Source organism: Elgaria multicarinata, chromosome 3 (genome assembly GCF_023053635.1).
Source record: "Elgaria multicarinata webbii isolate HBS135686 ecotype San Diego chromosome 3, rElgMul1.1.pri, whole genome shotgun sequence".
In the NCBI taxonomy this organism is placed as follows: domain Eukaryota; kingdom Metazoa; phylum Chordata; class Lepidosauria; order Squamata; family Anguidae; genus Elgaria; species Elgaria multicarinata.
Window position 1 is genome coordinate 52,149,097 of NC_086173.1, and position 18,503 is coordinate 52,167,599.

Consider the following 18,503-nt stretch of genomic DNA (forward strand, 5'->3'; position numbering starts at 1 on the left):
TTGCTTTTAATCCTCACCCCACCCCACCCCCATAGAAGCAGGGTTAAAATCATTGAGAAGATAAAGTGGTTCATGTAGGAAGAGGCAACCACTGGAAAACATTCTCAAACGGCAGAGCACTCCAGAGCAAGCTATAGTGTATGAATCAGGCATGCCTCAAAACTATTAGCCAGACTTGTTCTACTCTGGCTGCATATTTGAGAAATAGCATTTGGTCTACTTTTAATCGCTTACCGAAGACCATGCCAAAGAAATCCAAATTGCATAACGTTCTTCAGGAAGTATGTTATACAGTTCACTCTGTCCCACTGTCAAAATGCTCTTAGCATTACAATGGGGTTAGTGGCTTTCAAAAAAAAAATAATGAATACCCACCCAAAAATGACTCAACTACCTCAAAGTCAGCACTTTATCCAGGAGTGTTTGGCCTTCTACCATCCTCTTTACCATTTAGCAGGGTGTTGTTTTACACCAAAGGTGCATCTGAATGAGGTCAAATGTAGACATACAAGCATAGGATGGTAGAGACCACACTGCCAAATTAACCCTCAGACACCGACTGCAAGTGAGCAGTCAGAACTCTACACTTTTTTCCCATTTGCAATAACATCTCTAGACCGTATTGCACTATAGACTAAGTTTGCTGCAAACAACCATGTTTTCATTCAGTTGGTGACCTGGTTCATACATAATACTAACCCATGATTTATTTAATCCTTTGAGGTATGGTTTGCTGCAGAGCCGGCACAAACTCTCTGCCACTGCATCTGCCCACCCCCACTACTAAGCTCCTACCCTTGCTCCAGTGCTTCCTGTTCTTGCCCATAGGCCTGTGCTATGCCATCAGGTTCCATCTTGTTAAACAGCATGGAGCACATCTAGAGGAAGCCATTGGGCAAGGTCATGCAGAAATTTGTTGTCACCACTATGCATACAATACTCAGTTTTCTCCCTAGGGAGGTGATTGAGGTACTGAACCAGTACTTTCAAGTCTGTAATGGTCTAGATAGTGAACTTGAAGCTTAATCCAGACAAAACAGAAGTGCTCCCTCTCTATTAGTTGAGCTGCCAATGTGGGAAGGGGAGTTCAGACTGGTTCTCAGCCTGGGGGTGGGGTGGCTGCTCCTGGATCCAGTCTCAAACCTGGGATGTCTATGTGTACCAATCCCCTTAGACTGGTATGCTAGCTTCACCTGTTCCTACAAAAGACAGATCTGACCATGGTGACACATGCCTTAGTTACATCATATCCAGGCTACTACAATGCACCTATGCTGGTTTGGAATGTCCAAAAACTTCAGCTATTGGTTTGACCTTTAAAGCCCTAAATGGTTTGGGAATGAAGTACTTTAAAAACGATTTGCTCCTTAAGATGTTCTGGAGAGGCTCTTTTGCATTTTACAGTTTTTGATGGAATACAAAAGAGGGCCTGTGCTGTGGCCACCCCTAGACTATGGAGCTCCCTCCCTAGCGAGGCCTACCTCACCCCTCTCTGATGGCTTTCTTGACTGTACAAAGGACCACAACTTGGGAATTCGACAAGTGATAAGCAGGCAGCATCCAAACAGCCCCCCAAAATAACGCTCCGACACTGCTTCAAAATTTCTATATCCTTTATTTGTAAGCAACAATCCAGCTTTATCAAGATACAACACACATTTAGAAGGATGAGATTTTCACCTCATGGTCAAGCACCAGCATGATCAAGCATAGCACTGGAGTCAGAATGTGTCTTAAGAGATTGTTCTCCACCCAATACTTACTTTTGTAAGATCCATTCCACCGTCACTACTTAAGGTGGGGCCCGATACTCGGGGAACAGAACAGCAGGCTCACATCACCAGCCCTATATTTGGCACTGGACCCATCTTGTCATGATTGAACCAAGATTCCTCTGGTTGAAGGCAGCATGGTTAATTACTAGCACCACAACGCTACTGTTCTGTAATGTACAACAGGGCTTCAGGAATTTACCTGTTATTGAATGATATCTTGGATAACCAATCAGGTTGTGTTGCAGAGATGGGTAGGGAAGAGAAAGGGAGAGAACACACATTTTGTCGCCCATCTTCTGAACTGTACAAACCCCAACTTTCAACCCTTCTAAGCCAACTAAGGGGTTTTTACGTGTTTCAGGACAAAAATGCCACCTAGCACACTCAGAACCAACCAGCCTAGTTTAGGATACACACTACTATATACCTTCGAAAACTTTCGGTCAGCCATGGGCTGCATAGCGAAGACCACTGCTCTACATCTACCACGAGGAAAAGAAATCACACATGCCACTTCCATTAGACCCAAGGGAGACAAGACAGAAGTTGAAGAGAGGGGAAAAAAGACCTTCTTTAAAAAAATGATGAAGTACATAAAGTGCTTCTTTAATGATAGTTTGAGAAGTACAGTCAGGCTCAAGTTGTGCAGTTCACAAGCATGGAAGGAAAACAAAGATGACAGACATGAGTTCCAAGTAGTTAGAAGGAGCAAAGGAGGATGAAGTTTAACCAAGAACTAGGCTGGACTTTCCGCCAGGTGGATTTCTCCTGGATGGCACAGGTGCTGGTGCTTCTGGGCTAGGAACAGGTGCCGCTGGCAGGGGTTTCTCTTCACTTGGGCCTGAAGCAGCTTCTATTTCGACCTCTGTGTTTTCTGGAAAAAGAAGAATAGTAATTAGGTGGGAATAAAATCATTCCCCGTTCGCTGAGGATGTGCCAGTGTTGGCAAGACGATTAGAAGGTCGATGCTTCAAGAACACCTAAAGCTTGTGCTGCTGCAACCAAATGGGGATCATATTAGCCCAGCAGTCCCTTACACACACCCCTCTTCTTCCCACAAAGTGTCAGAGCTACTCTGGAGAAACACTGGCTCCATAGCAAGTCTTCAAACAACGGGAGGGGAAAGACTACTGGCCACTGCCCAGAAGCTCCATCCTGCAGATACACCGGCCCGATTTCCATTGTTTGTTGGGTTTACTTTGTACAGAACATTGTCTCAAGGAAAGGGGACTTGAACGTTTATTTTATTCCAGCACTCCAGTTCTAAGGGTTAGAAGGGGAATGGCTGCAGCTCAGTGCTAGAGCACCTTCTTTGCATGTAGAAGTTCTCCAGCACCTCCAGGGAGGGCTAGGAAAGAATACTGCCTGAAACCCTGGAGCGTTGCTGCCAGCCAGTGTCAACAATACTGAGCTAGATGGGCGGAGGGTCTGGACTCAGTATAAGGCAGCTCCCTGTGTTCTTAACTAATTGCAAAGTCTGGATCCAGCCCAGAACAATTCCATTGTTACTGATTTGCATTTCCAAGATTTACCAAGTACCCAATGGTTCGTTGGTTTTGACTGATCAGAACTCTCATCTAAGACAGCCCATTTAGCAAGGGAAAAGCTTTAAGGCCAATCTGGATTATGCATCTGTACTTTAGCTTTACTGAATATGGTGGGGAGCCATGAATGTTCAAGAAGCCTCATTTCCACATGAAAAATGGATACCAGCATTTGCTTAATTCAATAATCTGTTTGTGGACGACACACCCATAGGTCAGCAGAAGACACTATGCAGCATGGCTAGGATGAATGTTGTTGTGAAATTAAATGTAGGTGAAGCAATCCAACGGGAGTGGGAAAAGCAGTGGTGGATAAACCTGCTCAATCCAAAACCCTGCTAGATTCAGGTAGGCCAGACCTGGGGAACACACTATTTCATGAGATGTCACAATTACTGTAAAGAAAAGCTGTATTCATAGGTAGAAACAAACATAAGGAGAGCCATGCTGGATCAGACCAAGGGTCCACCGAGCCCAGCACTGTGTTCAAACAGTGGCCAACCAGTTGCCCAAGGGAAACCTATAAACAGGAGGGCAACAGCAATCTCCCACCCATGTTCCTCACAATTGTGTACAGCCATACTGCCTCTGATACTGGAGCTAGCACACGGCCATCAGGATTACTAGCCATTGATAGCCTTCTCCTCCAGAAATGTATCCAATCCCCTTTTAAAGTCATTCCAACTGGTGGCCATCAGCACATCTTGTGGTAGTGAACTATGTGCTGTGTGAAGAAATGCTTCCTTTTATCTGTCCTGACTCTCCCACCAATCAGTTTCATGGGATAACCCCATTGCATTCTAGTATATGAGAGGGAGAAAAATGTCTCCCTATCTACTTTCTCCACGCCATGCATGCATAATAGATCATTCATGTTCTCCCCATTGCCATAGGGCAATTGTAAATGTCACAGAAGAGACAACTTTACTTCTTTTTGTGGAGGAAGTGGTCTGTGCTGGCGGAGATCAGGATCTCAGTTTTCTCACATTCTGTCTCAGGGAGCCTTCCCAAAATATGGGAAGTATTTGAAAATCCCCAACTATGAGGGCAGAATTGCTTCTGGAGGGGCTAACTCCACCTTAAGCCTGAGGCAGAAAGATCAAGCAAGAAACAACCTGCCCTGGAACCTACGGCATCGTGCAAAGTTTGGGGGAAGATTGATCAATGCAAAGGATGGGTGGGGTTGGCAACATAATTCCCAAGTTCCTCTTGATTGGATTAGATGTTCTTCTCCATCCTATCCACCAGGCTTTGAGAGGCCAACCTCACACTGGAATGCAATAATCTAACTCAGCCTTCCCCAATCTGCCCTCGCAGATGTTTTGGACTACAACTCCTAGCATTCCTGATGATTGGCCATGCTGGCTAGGGGCTTATGGGAGTCCAAAATATGTGGAAGGCACCAGGCTGTGGAAGGCTGGTCTAATTAATTGCCAGTGGCATAGGTCTGCCTTTCCCACAGTGTTTTGTACATTGATGGTGCTATATAAATAAATAATAATAATAATAATAATAACAGTGCCATTCCTGGACTGTAACCATATTCGTGCAGGCATGAGTTTGCAGGGGGTTAACACACACCGGGAGAGTTTTATCTCATCACCTTTCCAGGTCAGGTTGTCTTTTTGACCTTGATTTCAAGATCTACCTTAACTGGCAGATTTCTGCATGGTTAACCACAAGTTTAAAAAGCCCTGGATCCAGCTCAATAAGAAACGTTTTGACTCAATACAGGGAGACTGAGGTCAGCTATGTGTGGTGAGCACTAGACAGAGCAACCCGCTAAGGCTATTTGCTGGAACCTTGAAGATCAGTCATCTTAGAAAGCTGTCCCATGCATGTAAAAAGCCAACTAAGAGAAGGCCTGCAGAGAGATTCGGTGACTAATGACAACTGCCTGCTAAAAGAAAGGTGTGCTATTTCACACCTGATAAAGCCATCCATGTGCACGAGGCATTAAGCACCCTGAGTAGTTGTTCTGCTCGACAGAAAACTGGACTAATGCCATTCCAGCCCTGCCGCTTCTCCTACAAATGAGTGTGCCGATCCTGGATTGCTTCAGTTTAGCCCAGGAATCCCTTCTCATTGTGTGTTAGGCACCCTTTGGTCAACTGCTAAAAGCAGCGCAAGTCTCTTAAGCACAACTTCCAAAACATGCTGCTTGTTGCAGGAAGGATTCTGACACATAACAGAGCACCAGCAAGACGAGTGCTGGAGAGTTACAGAGTGGACCCCAAGTTCATTAAGGTGGAGGTTTTCTACATTCTTGAGGCCCTCACGAGCTATCTTATGCTCTGCGCAAGCCTCCCTGATCCACCTCACCTAATGTGCCTTCCGCTGCTATAAGCATTATGGAGGTGGGTGGGAGGAAGTGATGAGAGGAAGGAGGGATGAAAAGGAGAATTTCTGAGGGGACAGGTGAAGGACCGGCGGAGCTCCACAGAGAGGACCGTGTCTGTTTAATATAGCCCTGCCTACTGGAGCAAGTGAGAGAAACACTCCACGCAAGGTTACCTTCCTCCACTGTAGGAAAATGTAAGTCTTCCACGTTTACAAATGTGTGAACTGCTCCTCAAATGCTACCTAATGTAAGACCCACAGAACCGACAGGCAGATCTGCAATATGAAAGCACTTATCTTCAAATCCCACTCTGATCCTCTTAAAGCCCTCATTTCATCCTTGAGGCCTCAAATATAGCTCTTGCAATTCAGTCAGTGCCACTCCTCAAGATGTTGTTCCTTTTTGTTTTAGCTTAAGGCTCCTTAAGAGGTATTGGGGGGGAGGGAAAGGTACTTACCAGGAATCTCGCCTTCCGCGCCCTGCAATTAAAAAGAAAACTGATGTTATTCCCAGTATTTTGTAACACCAACTAGTGACTATTACTTCTGTAGTCAAGCTAACTTAACAAGTAGGCAGAATTATCTATAGCAGAGCCCCGTACATTCTGACATACTGAACAATTTAGGTTTTTTTTTTTATGACAATAGCATCAAGATGGACACGCATTTTCCAATTTGCTAGACCACTAATTCCCAAACTGTATGGTGAGGCAAACTACTGTGCCATGAGAGAACTGCTCTCCAAGAAATAAACCAGTTGAAAAAAATTAAGTGGATGTTTGAGGATCACAGACTCGCACAAGTGCCTGCCCATTGTGCCTCTGTGTGATTTACTGCTTTGACCCAGCCTTCTTCCAGTCAGGCATTACTGGAGGCTGGTAATTCTGCTGTATTAGGAGCGACTAGATTATTCAATCCCTCCGAATCACAGGCCAAACATGCACAGACAGTGGTATCCTGAAAACAAGATTGTTGTTATTCTTATGAACAAACTTTACAATCACAGAGTTGGAAAGGATCCTAGAGGTCATCTAGTCCAACCCCTTGTTAAATGCAGGCTCTCCACTGCAAAGTGCAGCTACAACATCCCTGACAGAGGGCCATCCGGAGGCTGCTTAATCTCCAGCAAAGGAGAACCCAACATCTCCCAAAGCAATCTGTTCCACTGCCCAACAGCTCTGTTAAGACATTTCTCCTACTATTTAGCTGAAATCAGCTTCCCTGTAACTTCCACTCACTGGTTCTAGTCCTGTTCTTGGGAGCAACTGAGAACAACTCTGCCCCATCATGACAGCCTTTCAGATATTTGAAGACTGCTACCATGTCTCCCCTTAATTTTCTGTTCTCCAGGCTAAACATACCCAGCTCTTTTAACTGTTCCTCACAGGATTTGATTTCCAACCCCCTCATCTTCTGATGTACAAGACTGATTTTTTTTAAAAAAAAAGAGATTGGGAAACACTATGCTTGACTTGTGCCAGTTATAGAGGTGAATTTAATATATAGCAAAATTACAGATCTAGACCTAGTGCAGGGCCATCTATTCTAAACCTGACCTGTTTGGCCCCGAAAGCCACATATGATGGCGAATATCACTCCAACTATCACATACTAGCAGTGGGTGTGGCCAGAGCCAGAAGTGGGCACAGCCTGGGCTTCCCTCCATAAACACGCACATAGCCTTCCCCATACTTCCACAGACACACACACTCCCCCTTACCTTCCCCACCCATGGAGAAAGGGAGGAGTTTCATCAAGATCTGGGAGGGGGAGGGCTAAATCTTCTGTCTCCGAGTGACTCCCCCTCCCTGGGGAGAGAAGGCTTTTTAATCTCTGCTTGGAGAGATGACTACTCCAGCCGACCTTACTCCATGGTTTCTTTCTCAAAAGTGAAAGAGATTGTTCAGAGAGAGAAACCATGGTGGGCTAGAATGACCACAAAACAAAGGGGGGAGCCCATTTGGGGCTGCAGGGGGAACTACCAGTAGAGAGGTGAGTGATGAGGGCGATTTGAGTGGCAGGTTAGATTCCAGAGGGCTGCTAATAGCCCGCTCACTGCCCACATGAGGTCTAGAAACTGTATGGCATCTCTGAATCCTGAAAATCAAAAACCTAACTTCAAGACAATGTTTTAACACTTATGGATGTAGAGGGATCAGTAACCATGGCCGCCTCATCATCAGTTTATTTGTATGCCACTTTTCCAAAAGCCTAAGCCCAAACTGGCTCACAGCATACCAAATAAACAACAACACAATTAAAAGAATAGGTATTCGTATAAAAGTACATACATAATAATAAAAAAAACAAATCCATAGAACTTTGGATAAAACACATACAAAGTGACTGAATCCAACTGTTTAGAAAGAAACGTGAGAGAATAAAGCCTAAAGCATAAATTACATATAAGGCCAAATAAGGTTTCTTTTCCACAACAGCAAACTGGGGCACTCCACTATTAGCTGACACACATTCATCGGTTCTCATTTCTGGCAGCCTTCCAGTTTTCACTGCATCTCCTCTCAATCCCTTCTCCATCTCTCACCTAGGGAGGGAAAGACTGCCACACCTTCAAGCCCCCCATAAACTCAAGTCTCTCACCACCAGGCACCCTTCCAACAGTCTTCAAGGCAGAAAGCTCGCTCAGGCTCAGGGGTAGGTGGGGAAAGACAGGTGGAAATGCTCATTTCACCACCACACACCTTGAATCCAGATGTTCAGGATGTACAAGCTATTGAGACTCAGCTGGCCAATACCAACTACATGTTTCCACAGGGATCTATAGATGTGGACTTTCCTGACCTTCCTGGTGTACCGATTCACACACATAGGTGCAGGTATCTATCCGAGCTTGAAATCAAGCGTCAAGCAAGGCCATGATGGTTCCTTCGGGGGTGGGAGTGGCAGAGAAAAGAATGGGGAAGGCCAGCACAATCCAAATTCTTCATTCCAAATGTCTAGGAGCTGAATGGGGCTTCCGAGGCTGTATTCCTGCCCCCCCCCCTTGCCATTCCTACATTTAGGGCACAATCCCATGCATATTTAGACAGAAAAAAGTCATGGGGAATGCTAGGAGTTGTAAGACTTTTTTCTGTCTGAACATGCATAGGATTGTATCCTTAGCCTCTAATAATCCACCACTCCTAGACCACAATTACATCCTACATCAGTATTGTCCCCAACAGTACTGCCCTCAAATTCTGGCACTGTAGTCTGGTAACAAGCCTACAATTTGAAGATTCTCAGAACCGCCACAAGACTTATGTTAAAAAGGCCCTGGGAAGAAGCTATGATAACCAAAGTCATGTACGTTGGTAGGATAGAAACAGTTACATTCGATCTGGGTTTCATATCCAGCTTAGGTCTATGGGCAGCTACACTCAGACTCAACCACAAAAGATAACCTACTCATAAAAGTTCCAATTTGAATGATTCAAGTTGCTGAATATCTATTGTAGGAACATAAAGATGAAAATTTACAATGTTTAGTGGTCCCAGCACAGTGCATGACAACCAGTTGTGCCATGCATAACTGTGATCAGCAACATGTCTTACTGGAGGATCACAGGCCAGCTTCCACTTCCATCCCCAAAGGACTCCTGGTAAGTCCCATGGCCACAACCACTACTCCATCTATTTGCCAGTGAATTTGCCACTGAGGGGCAGATTGTACCCACGAGGGATTTTTCCCTTAGTGACCACTGCTGATCCATAGGCTATAGTAAGAACAGAATAGCTACACCCTACAACTTCAGTGAGAGGAAAAATTGAGCATAAGCTAGATTAAACCCAACTGCTGCCACTTTAGTGAGAGCGACCCATCCACGTAAAATAAAATACAGAATTCTAATACTGTAAGATCAGTAAAGAAACTAAATTGGTACCATGTGTACTGAAGGAAGCTTACAGGCCTATGACATTTTAACAGCCTATTTCTACTTGAGAAACAGGATAAAAGCATGCCATTAGTTAGCACAGAATCTGGAGCACAGGCCAACCTTTAATCACTAATGATCTAGCATACAAGCCAAAATTTGAAGGAAGTTCAACCCTACCCCGGCTGGCTTTCCCCCTCCCTGCCCTGTCTATTATTGTGGTTTTAGATTGTAAGCCATATGGCAGACTGTCTTGTTTTGTACAGCGCCATGAACATTGATGGCGCTATATAAATAAATAAATGAATAATAATAATAATAATGAGTAACTTAACAGCTTCAAGTAGCACCACCATGCAAATTGCCTTCACCTAATAACATTTGAGGGATCCCTAGGCTAAAACAATTGGTATTCTAACTATTATTAGAGAACCAAACACCAAAATAGTTAGGTTACAATGCTACAGGCCCTGATTCCATGTCCTCCTCCATCACCTTCCCCCTAAGAATCTTTTATGTCAAAAGGCTCTCAAGTCCATACATAGCACAAACACGCGTTGAGTGAAGTCACAACAAGCAGTTCACACGTTAAGGAACCAATCTTTTCAGAATAGCCATTTGCTTGAGAGTTAATCCTCTATCAAGATCTCAGAGGAATCTTAGTGAAATTACTGTAAAGGGTGAACAAAGTAAGGCAGGGAGTTACATCTAACAGAGTCATTCAAACGTATAAGACTGACTCTGGTCCGCTTTTATTGACTGTTTCCGAGCCCGATTCAAGGTGCTGCTTTTAACCTATAAAGTCTTACACGGTTTGGGACCATAACGGAACACCTCTCCCGACACTACGCTCAACATCTAAGGTCCTCCTCAGGGTGCCTATTCAAGGGAAGCTCAGAGGATGGCAACAAGGGAGAGTGTCTTCTCAGTGATGGCCCCCCAATTATGGAATGATCTCCCCAACAAGGCCCGCCTGGTGCCAACATTGCTATCTTTTTGGTGCCAGGTCAAGGCTTTTCTTTTCTCCCAGGCATTTAACAGCAAATGCTGAGTTTTTAATTGACCCCAAATCTATATTTAGGCCTGGCTGAGAGTTCACAATTGTTTTAAATATATATTGTCCATGTACATTGTCTGTTTTTATGCTTTTATGGTTTTAAAGTTTGTATATCAATTTTTACTGTTCAACGTTTTAATCTTTGTAAACTTCCCAGAGAGCTTCGGCTATGGGGCAGTATATAAACAGAATTAATAATAATAACAACTCTGCTGATGGAGCCAGTTGCCCCTGCAAAAACAGCTCTGGAAGCCTGTGAAAAACCTCTGGAGAAGATTTTCAGATGGTGTGGAAGGCTGCAGGAGAGAGGAGAAAACACCTAGTGAACCTCTGCTTACTGCTTTGTTGGATCTAACTCAGTAGAACTGTCTTTCCTAAGGTTTAGAAGGTCTCTCGCACCACCTTAATATTTACAATTAAAAGGAAAGCAGCTCTTACCTTTGGGTCTATGTAGTCACCAGAGTTTGCATCAGAAGAGTCGGTCCTTTGCAACCCAAGAGCTTCAGAACTTTCACTGACATCACTTGACAAGGCTGCTGCAAATACATTTGTCACTGTAGCATGTACATAAATTAGATCAAGACTAACAAAAACATTATGTATACTGCACCATGTATAATATTTCCAAGCACTAACCAGTGGCATCTAACCCGCCCCAAAATAATTTGTAGCTGCATTTGAAAGGATAATGAACACCATACCTAGCACAGTCCAAACTGTACATAAAGGGTTTTAGATTAGCAAGGCCAAGCAGCCTAATCCAAATGCAGATATTGAAGCATGGGCATTGCCATAAGAAAGGAAGCTTTACCTGTTGACCTGGCCCAGGAGGGTGGATTCTCTTCTGGAGTCCCAAAGATATTGGATGCCATCTTGTGTCTTCTTGTTCCTTGCTGCTCTTTTGGCAAATCAAAGCCCAAGTTGAAATTGGAGCCACCACCTGGTGGGCGAAGAACCCTAGGAAGAGATGCAGGAGTTAAGTTTAAAGCATTTTAGTTGCTGCAAGATTACAGTGTAGACAATACGGCATTAATGCTTCTATATGTAACTTATAACGGGGGTGGGCAGAAGGCAGACCTCCAGATATTTGGTATTTCACCTCCAAGCATTAGTCATGCTGGCAGGGGCTTCTGGAGTGAAACTCCAAAACACTTGGAGATCTGCCTTCTGTGCATCTGTGACCTAGAAGGTGTGGTACACTTTTAGCCCATTTTAAACTATTCTTATTTCCCATCCTATAGGAAAGACAAACATGGCTAGGAGCTCACCAATTCTCTTTAGTCCCACTTAGATGATTGAGGCATTGATTTACAATTAAATGCTTAGCAATGGCCACACAGCGACACCAAGAGATTAGTGCCCATAACCCTTTTAAAGAAGGAGAAAGGAGTCAAGTTAGACTATTTGCAGAGTAAATTGAAAGCAATTTCTGGAACTTTCCCAAAGGGGGCACCCAGTATTCATGATAAGGAATCACAGATGGATACGGTCAATCTGGAGAGAAAAATGCTCTTCTGATCCACCAAGGTAGACATGTGTGCATCAGGTAAATCCAACGGACACAGGAACCCAGCTGTGTTGACAATGCTTTATAAGGTGGCTTGCCAAAATCCAAGAACCTGGCAAAAAAAAAAAGCATTCCAGAATAATCCCTATTCTACAATTTAATAGGCAATAAAGTTTGCATTGTGGCCTGACTGTGATTGTGCTATAAGGGCATGAAAGGTGTGACATGCAGATCTCAACATCTGAAGTAGACAAGCATAGCAATTCAAAAATGGCTGACGGGTGGTGGGGAGAGCAGCACCCAAGGTAGAGCAGCCACCAAAGCCTTCCTGAACCTGCACAACCAACAGGGAGGAGGGAAGAAGACCAGGGGAATGGAAGGACTTTGGATCCAGTGGATCCCCCATTTTGGCCTCAGCATGCACCCTTTTTGCTGGTACTGCTATCAGACCACCAGTGGTGAAGCAGCAAGGGAAGCAGAGATTTCAGTGCCATGCCGTGGGGAGGCCTGCAGTCAGGATATCCTTCTCCCTGGTTGAAGAGGAAGATCCCTGAAATCCTATGACCTGTGGGACATCTCAGGGACTATAGGAATGCTGCCTAAATAATGGCTAACATTTAACCAAAAGACCCCGGCCCACAATGCTATAGTCTAATATACTTTTTCACACTGCTAGGCTAGCAGTCAAGAAGGTATGCCCATGTCAAGAATATAACATGGCATCTTATCAGGACAGCATGAAGGTCACTGATCTTTCTTGATTCCTGATCAGCTCCTTTTGTGGAAGGGTGGCATGTCTCCCTTACTCATAAGAGTGGGTTAGAAAATAATTTAAGAATACCCTGAGCATGAGCTAAGAGCAAACTTTGGTCCAGTCAGGAAAACTGTACCTCCCAATCTTTAATATTCTGTTTCATAATGACCACTTTTTGTAATAATTAGCAAAATTGGCTCATACATCAGCTGTATTATTACAAATCCCATCAGAGCCCAGGCAATTTGGAAGTCATCCACATTTTCATTATATGGGCTATTCCTGAACGAAAATAAGGGATGAGCTAAGTATTAACATTAAGGGTCATCTACTTTCATAGGATTCAGCGGTCAAGCAGATAAACCCCATCACGAGCACAGAGGGAAAAGTTAAAGGAAGTACTGGAGTCCTATAGGCATTATCCCTAAAGGTTTCTTCATATGAATCCAGATGTCCATCACCATTAACTTGCAGTATGCATGTAGGATTGTTACACATACGCGGTTGCCATAAGTTTACCACAGAAGCAACCCAGTTGTGCAAAATCAAAGAGATCCGCAAAGAGAGTGTCCCATTCCTATAGGCAAGTCCTTTTTATGCAAAGACTTTTTGTGCTGAAGTGGGAATAACTCAGCAGTGCAATCTGATGAAACTAAAGAGGAAGAGGAGGACGGCTTCTGTGGGTTGCCATCGTTGCCATCAGCAAACTCCCAAGTGCATCTACAGCTCCTCTTCCTCTGGAGGGAAGAGCCTGGACTGCAAGGAACCAGAAGAGACTACTATAAACACCTCCACACACCCCTAATTACACCTTCTTGTAGATTTAATTGTAAGTTGCTTTATCTTGGCTAAAAAGTAGGTTAATAATAAGACACAGGGGGATTTTTTTTTAAAAAAAAGTATTTACAGACTGAGGTTTACCAAACTTCATTTTTGCTTTGCAAATAAGTCAACAGATGTTATTGTTCTACTAGATTATTATGTATTTTCACAGACACAGTGTGCAGCTACTTTCTTACACTATTTTAGTCATTCATGGAAGAATAGTAGGGTGTGTGTGAGAGAGAGAGAGAGAGAGATGGAGAGACCAAGTATAATAAAACTTCCTGGCCATGTTGCCGAGAGGCTATCCTTATTCACCAGACCTGTCTAAACAACTGCCTTTTTCTACATTACCTTTCTACGTTACTGCTTCAGTTGGCTCTGAAATAAATGACAGCTCTATGATACCATTAGCAGAGAGAGAAAGAAAGCCAATCATTCAAAGTTAAAGTTTCAAGAGAAGCCAGGGCCTCCCATGAGCAGACTTAAATAGGACCAACAAAAAATGAGCATTCTCTCTTAATGTACAAGCATTCATCTATATTAAATTGCAAGAAAAAAAATTCTTGCAATTTAACAGAGATTCGTTAGAGTATAACCTCATTTGCACCCTGATTTGCTTAGCACCATTCATGTACTTTCCCCACCTCCATATCCTTTCTTCCCACAAAAAAAGTAGCAGTCTCATTGATGCTTGAAATCAGAATTGAAGAAAAACAGCTACGTTAGTCTTCTCTATTCCAATATACCATAGAATTTTCTTCAGCTAGGGATGGGGAACGTGTGGCCCTCCAGATGTTGGTGGATTGCATTTCTCACCATCCCTTACCATTAGCTATGCTGGCTGTGGCTGATGGGGATTGTAGTCTCACAACCCTAAACCCCACACAAATCTCTTATATTCTAACCTGTGACTACACAAACATTTTGCACAGTGACAGGCAGAACAATCCAACAGCAACCGGGAAGGGAGAAACTGTGAACAAACTGCCACTTCTTACAGTCCGCTGGGTTTGCGCTGGCAGAGTAGAACTTGGAGAGAGCAGCATTTTTTTGCCTGTTTCCTTTTTAATCTTCCCCTCTCATTGCTCCAGAGCTGGCATAGTTCCCCCCACCCCATTTGGGAGTATCAGAAGCATGAGAAGATTTTGGATTCTGCAGACGCAAAGCCCCCTCCCCAGTGCCTCTTTTGTTGTTGTTGCAATCTCTGGAGTTCCAGCAATGGTGGCCTTTTCTGCCATCACGTTAGAAAGCTTGCAAGGATAGACCTCCCTCTCTGCCCACAGAGAGAGATAGAGAAGAGAGAGATCTGCTAAATCAGGGATAGGGAACCTTTGGCCCTCCAGAAGGTGCAGGACAACTCTCATCATCCCTAACTGGGCTGATGGGACCTGGAGAGCCAGAGATACCTATGCTAAATCCGAAGGCCCCTGAAATTTATTTATTTATTAAATTTATATACCACCCCATAGCCGAAGCTCTCTGGGCGGTTTACAAAAGTTAAAACAGTGAACATTAAAAAGTATACAAAATTTAAAACCATCAAAAATATAAAAAACAGTATAAAACAGCAGTATCCATTTAAACAACAGTTCTGGGGTCCATTAAAAAAAACCCTTAGCATATGTTGTTAAATGCTGTTAAATGCCTGGGAGAAGAGAAAAGTTTTGACCTGGCGCCGAAAAGATAACAATGTTATCTTTTCATTGTTATCTTGACCAGGTGAGCCTCATCAGGTAGATCATTCCATAATTGGGGGCCCACCACTAAAAAGGCCCTCTCCCTTACTGCCATCCTTCGAGCTTCCCTCGGAGTAGGCACTCGGAGGAGGACCTTAGATGTAGAGCGCAGTGAGCAGATAGGTTCATGTCGGGAGAGGCGTTCCGTCAGGTATTGTGGTCCCAAGCCGTGTAAGGTTTTATAGGTTAAAACCAGCACCTTGAATTGGGCTCAGAAACATATAGGCAGCCAATGCAAGCAGGCCAGAATGGCGACTCAGGGACTGCAGGGCTGAAGTCTGAGAAGCAAATATCAAGATCACAATGTGAAAAAGCTCACTTTTGCGTTCATTTAGATTAAGGACATTTGCCGTTTTTATTTTTTAAAATAAAAATAACAAAAATTAAAACAAATGTTATTTTTATTATAACACACTGTATCCATAGACCTTTGTTTTGTTCTTCTGTAATACAGCGATTTGTTACCACAGTTTCACAAGGCTACTGAAATAACGCAACCCTTACTAAGTTTCTTTGTTCTAAGACAAGGCATTCTTTTAATACTAGCTTTTGAAAAAGGTCCTCTGAGACCCCCCTCCCATCCCCATGACCACTCATAAACCCATCATCAACCAATGCAACAACTGCAAGGGTTTGACCAGTAGCACCATGGCCAGAGCACGCTTACGAGCCAATCCATTTAAAGCAACAGTACACAATAAGCTTCACACACCTTCACTGCTAGCAAGTCTAGCTTGAAGTTCCACCAACAGGCAAAAGTTGGATCAAGATGGGGACAGCCTTGCAGAAGATGTCCAGAGAAGTTGCTGGCATTCACAGCCTCTAAGGCTAGAGTTAACAGGTACAGATGGCCATAGATGCGAGACAATAGAAGTGTGCTCAAGCCCCACCCAGTGAAAAGGATCACTTACAGGAGCCGTGCCAGACTAAGGCATTCGCTAGCAAAATGGACAAGACAGAACAAAATAGAAGCCAACGAACAGTGCCAAGGGTGACGCAGAAGAGCACCTAATCCAGCTGCAAGGTTGATCGGGGAGGGCCTGATGCCTCCTTTGTTAGGCTTAGGGGTAGAAGCGCACTGATCACTCCGTGCTGTGCGAATCTAGCACTGCCTCGCGTTGCAGTGTGCCCCACCACCTGTTTCTTTGGGCAGAAGGAATAAAAAGGGATTGTGGCAGAGAGAACGCTCAAAAGCCCCACAAGATCGAAAATGGGGGTGGGGCAGAAAGTGGAGCCCAAGCCAGACCGACATGGCTGGGGTGGGGGGAGAGGAAGGTGCTCCTATACACATAATACCGCCGCCCCCAGCCCTCCACACACACACACAAACTCAATTAGCTTGTTCAAGGGTTCAACCCTAAAGCAGCCTTGTGTGCAGATTTCGCCACTGCCCGTCAGAGGCAGCTCCAAGGCCAGGAAGAGGGCGGACTCCGGGCTCTCAAAATGTACAAAAAAAGAGGGGGCTAAGGGAGAGAAGAAGGGAGTATGTACGCCACAGGTCCGGAAATAGAGCGAGGCCTAAAGCGAAAGGAGGATCTCTCCGATCACCCAAGGAAGGCTGCCCCCTCGGCCAGGTAGCCGGGCATCCTGGTAGACACGGGGAAGGCGGAGGCAGCTATCGCCTGCCCGAGACACGCGTACAAGGCGACGTGGGTGTGGGCCGCCAGGCGGAAGCTCCAGAGCCACGGCGTGACAATAGGCCATGGCATCTGCCCACCTCGCGGAAAGCGGAGGGAGAGAGGGGGAGGGGGGGAGAGACGATGATGATGCCGCCAGACCCGCGGGACGCGTAGCGTGCAGACTCCGATCCAACCCTCGCCCTCCACACCCACATCCCTAACTACGCAGCAATCGGGCCAGAGATTCCGCCACCCGCCGCGGCCACTGAATGAGGGAGGGAGACAGACCCACCCACCCAGGCCAAGGAAAGGAAATCCCACCCTTTCCCTCTCCAGGATCTGAGGAGGGCTCACGTGTCCGGTGGCAAGACAGAGTCAGCGGAAGCCTGTGAGCCGCCAGCCCCCCGCCCGGGTCGAAACCTGCGGAGCATTGCCTTTGCCTGGAGAAACCCGTCATCGTCCGATCCCACCGACCCTAGGAGAAATGGCAACTGAGTAGGAAGCGGGGGCTCTTTTTAAAAAAAGAAAAAGAGAAAGAGAAAGAAACCACGGTCTCTCGCTCTCTTCCCTCACCCCTGTCGCCTCACGGAAATTGGATCGAGCAGCCCCCGTCGCGCACCCACCCCCACCCAGCACACGCACCTGGAACTGCTTCGCCCGCTGGGGTCCATCCCCTTGTAAGTGGTCGTGGTGGTCATGGCGGGGAAGAACCGGAATGAGGAAACCGCCCGAGTAAGAGGCTAGCGGAAGATGATATTCCCGCACCTCCACACTCAGTTGCTGCCGGCGACAACTGCAGTAGCCGCCCGGCGCTGGCAGCTCCTTTTATACCCATCGCGCCTTGAGTCATCTCATTGGACAGTTCAAACCCACACTCCCAATCTCATTCGCCAGCCTCACGCCACTCCAGATATTGTTCCGCCTCCAAGCGCCGGAGTTCTGTCAGCTCCCCGCCTGCTAAACAGAGAGGGGTCGGAAGCTACTTCTACTTAGCGCTTATTGGTTCTTAGCCGGTCACCCCCTTTATGATTTAACAGTGTGACTGTCGCTCAAACGAAGTGGGCTGTGATTGGCTGGACCACACATGAGGCAATAACAACTGACTTGGCCTTTCTTTATGAAATAACAATTTAAGGGGATCCCTTCACAGGGAGTGGCATAGCCTGGCATGGCACCAATACATTACTAATGAGCAGTTTTCAGTCCCTCCCATTAATCTTGCATAAGGCTAGCATTTCAACTTACCCAAAGCAAAAACTGCAGGAGCCCTGCTCTCTTCAGCTAGTGACCAGATGCAGAAGAGGGCAGGGCTCCTGCAGCTTTAACTGTTGTGATGAAGAGGGAATTTCACCAGGTGCTGCATGCATACAGATAAGGTAGATAGAAGGCTGTGGTTGAAATTAACAAAACACAATAAGGGTGATAACACTCAACCACAAAAATTCACTTAAGAGATGTAAAATATTTTACA

The 18,503-nt window shown here is 45.2% G+C and overlaps 1 protein-coding gene across 2 annotated transcripts; it reads right to left on the reverse strand.

Annotated features, from left to right (window-relative positions):
- Positions 1-1,595: 1,595 nt before the first annotated feature.
- Positions 1,596-17,837, reverse strand: JPT1 (Jupiter microtubule associated homolog 1). Of its 2 annotated transcripts, none has more exons than XM_063120268.1 (5): positions 17,675-17,837; positions 11,403-11,548; positions 11,030-11,124; positions 6,118-6,139; positions 1,596-2,649 (listed from the first exon to the last, which is right to left on the reverse strand). In XM_063120268.1, the coding sequence occupies exons 1-5, from the start codon at positions 17,728-17,730 to the stop codon at positions 2,501-2,503; spliced, it is 468 nt and encodes a 155-aa protein (XP_062976338.1). In that variant the 5' UTR covers positions 17,731-17,837; the 3' UTR covers positions 1,596-2,500. The 2 variants fall into 2 exon arrangements, with proteins under 2 accessions (XP_062976338.1, XP_062976337.1); XM_063120267.1 differs by having other exon boundaries at positions 11,030-11,127.
- Positions 17,838-18,503: the final 666 nt, after the last annotated feature.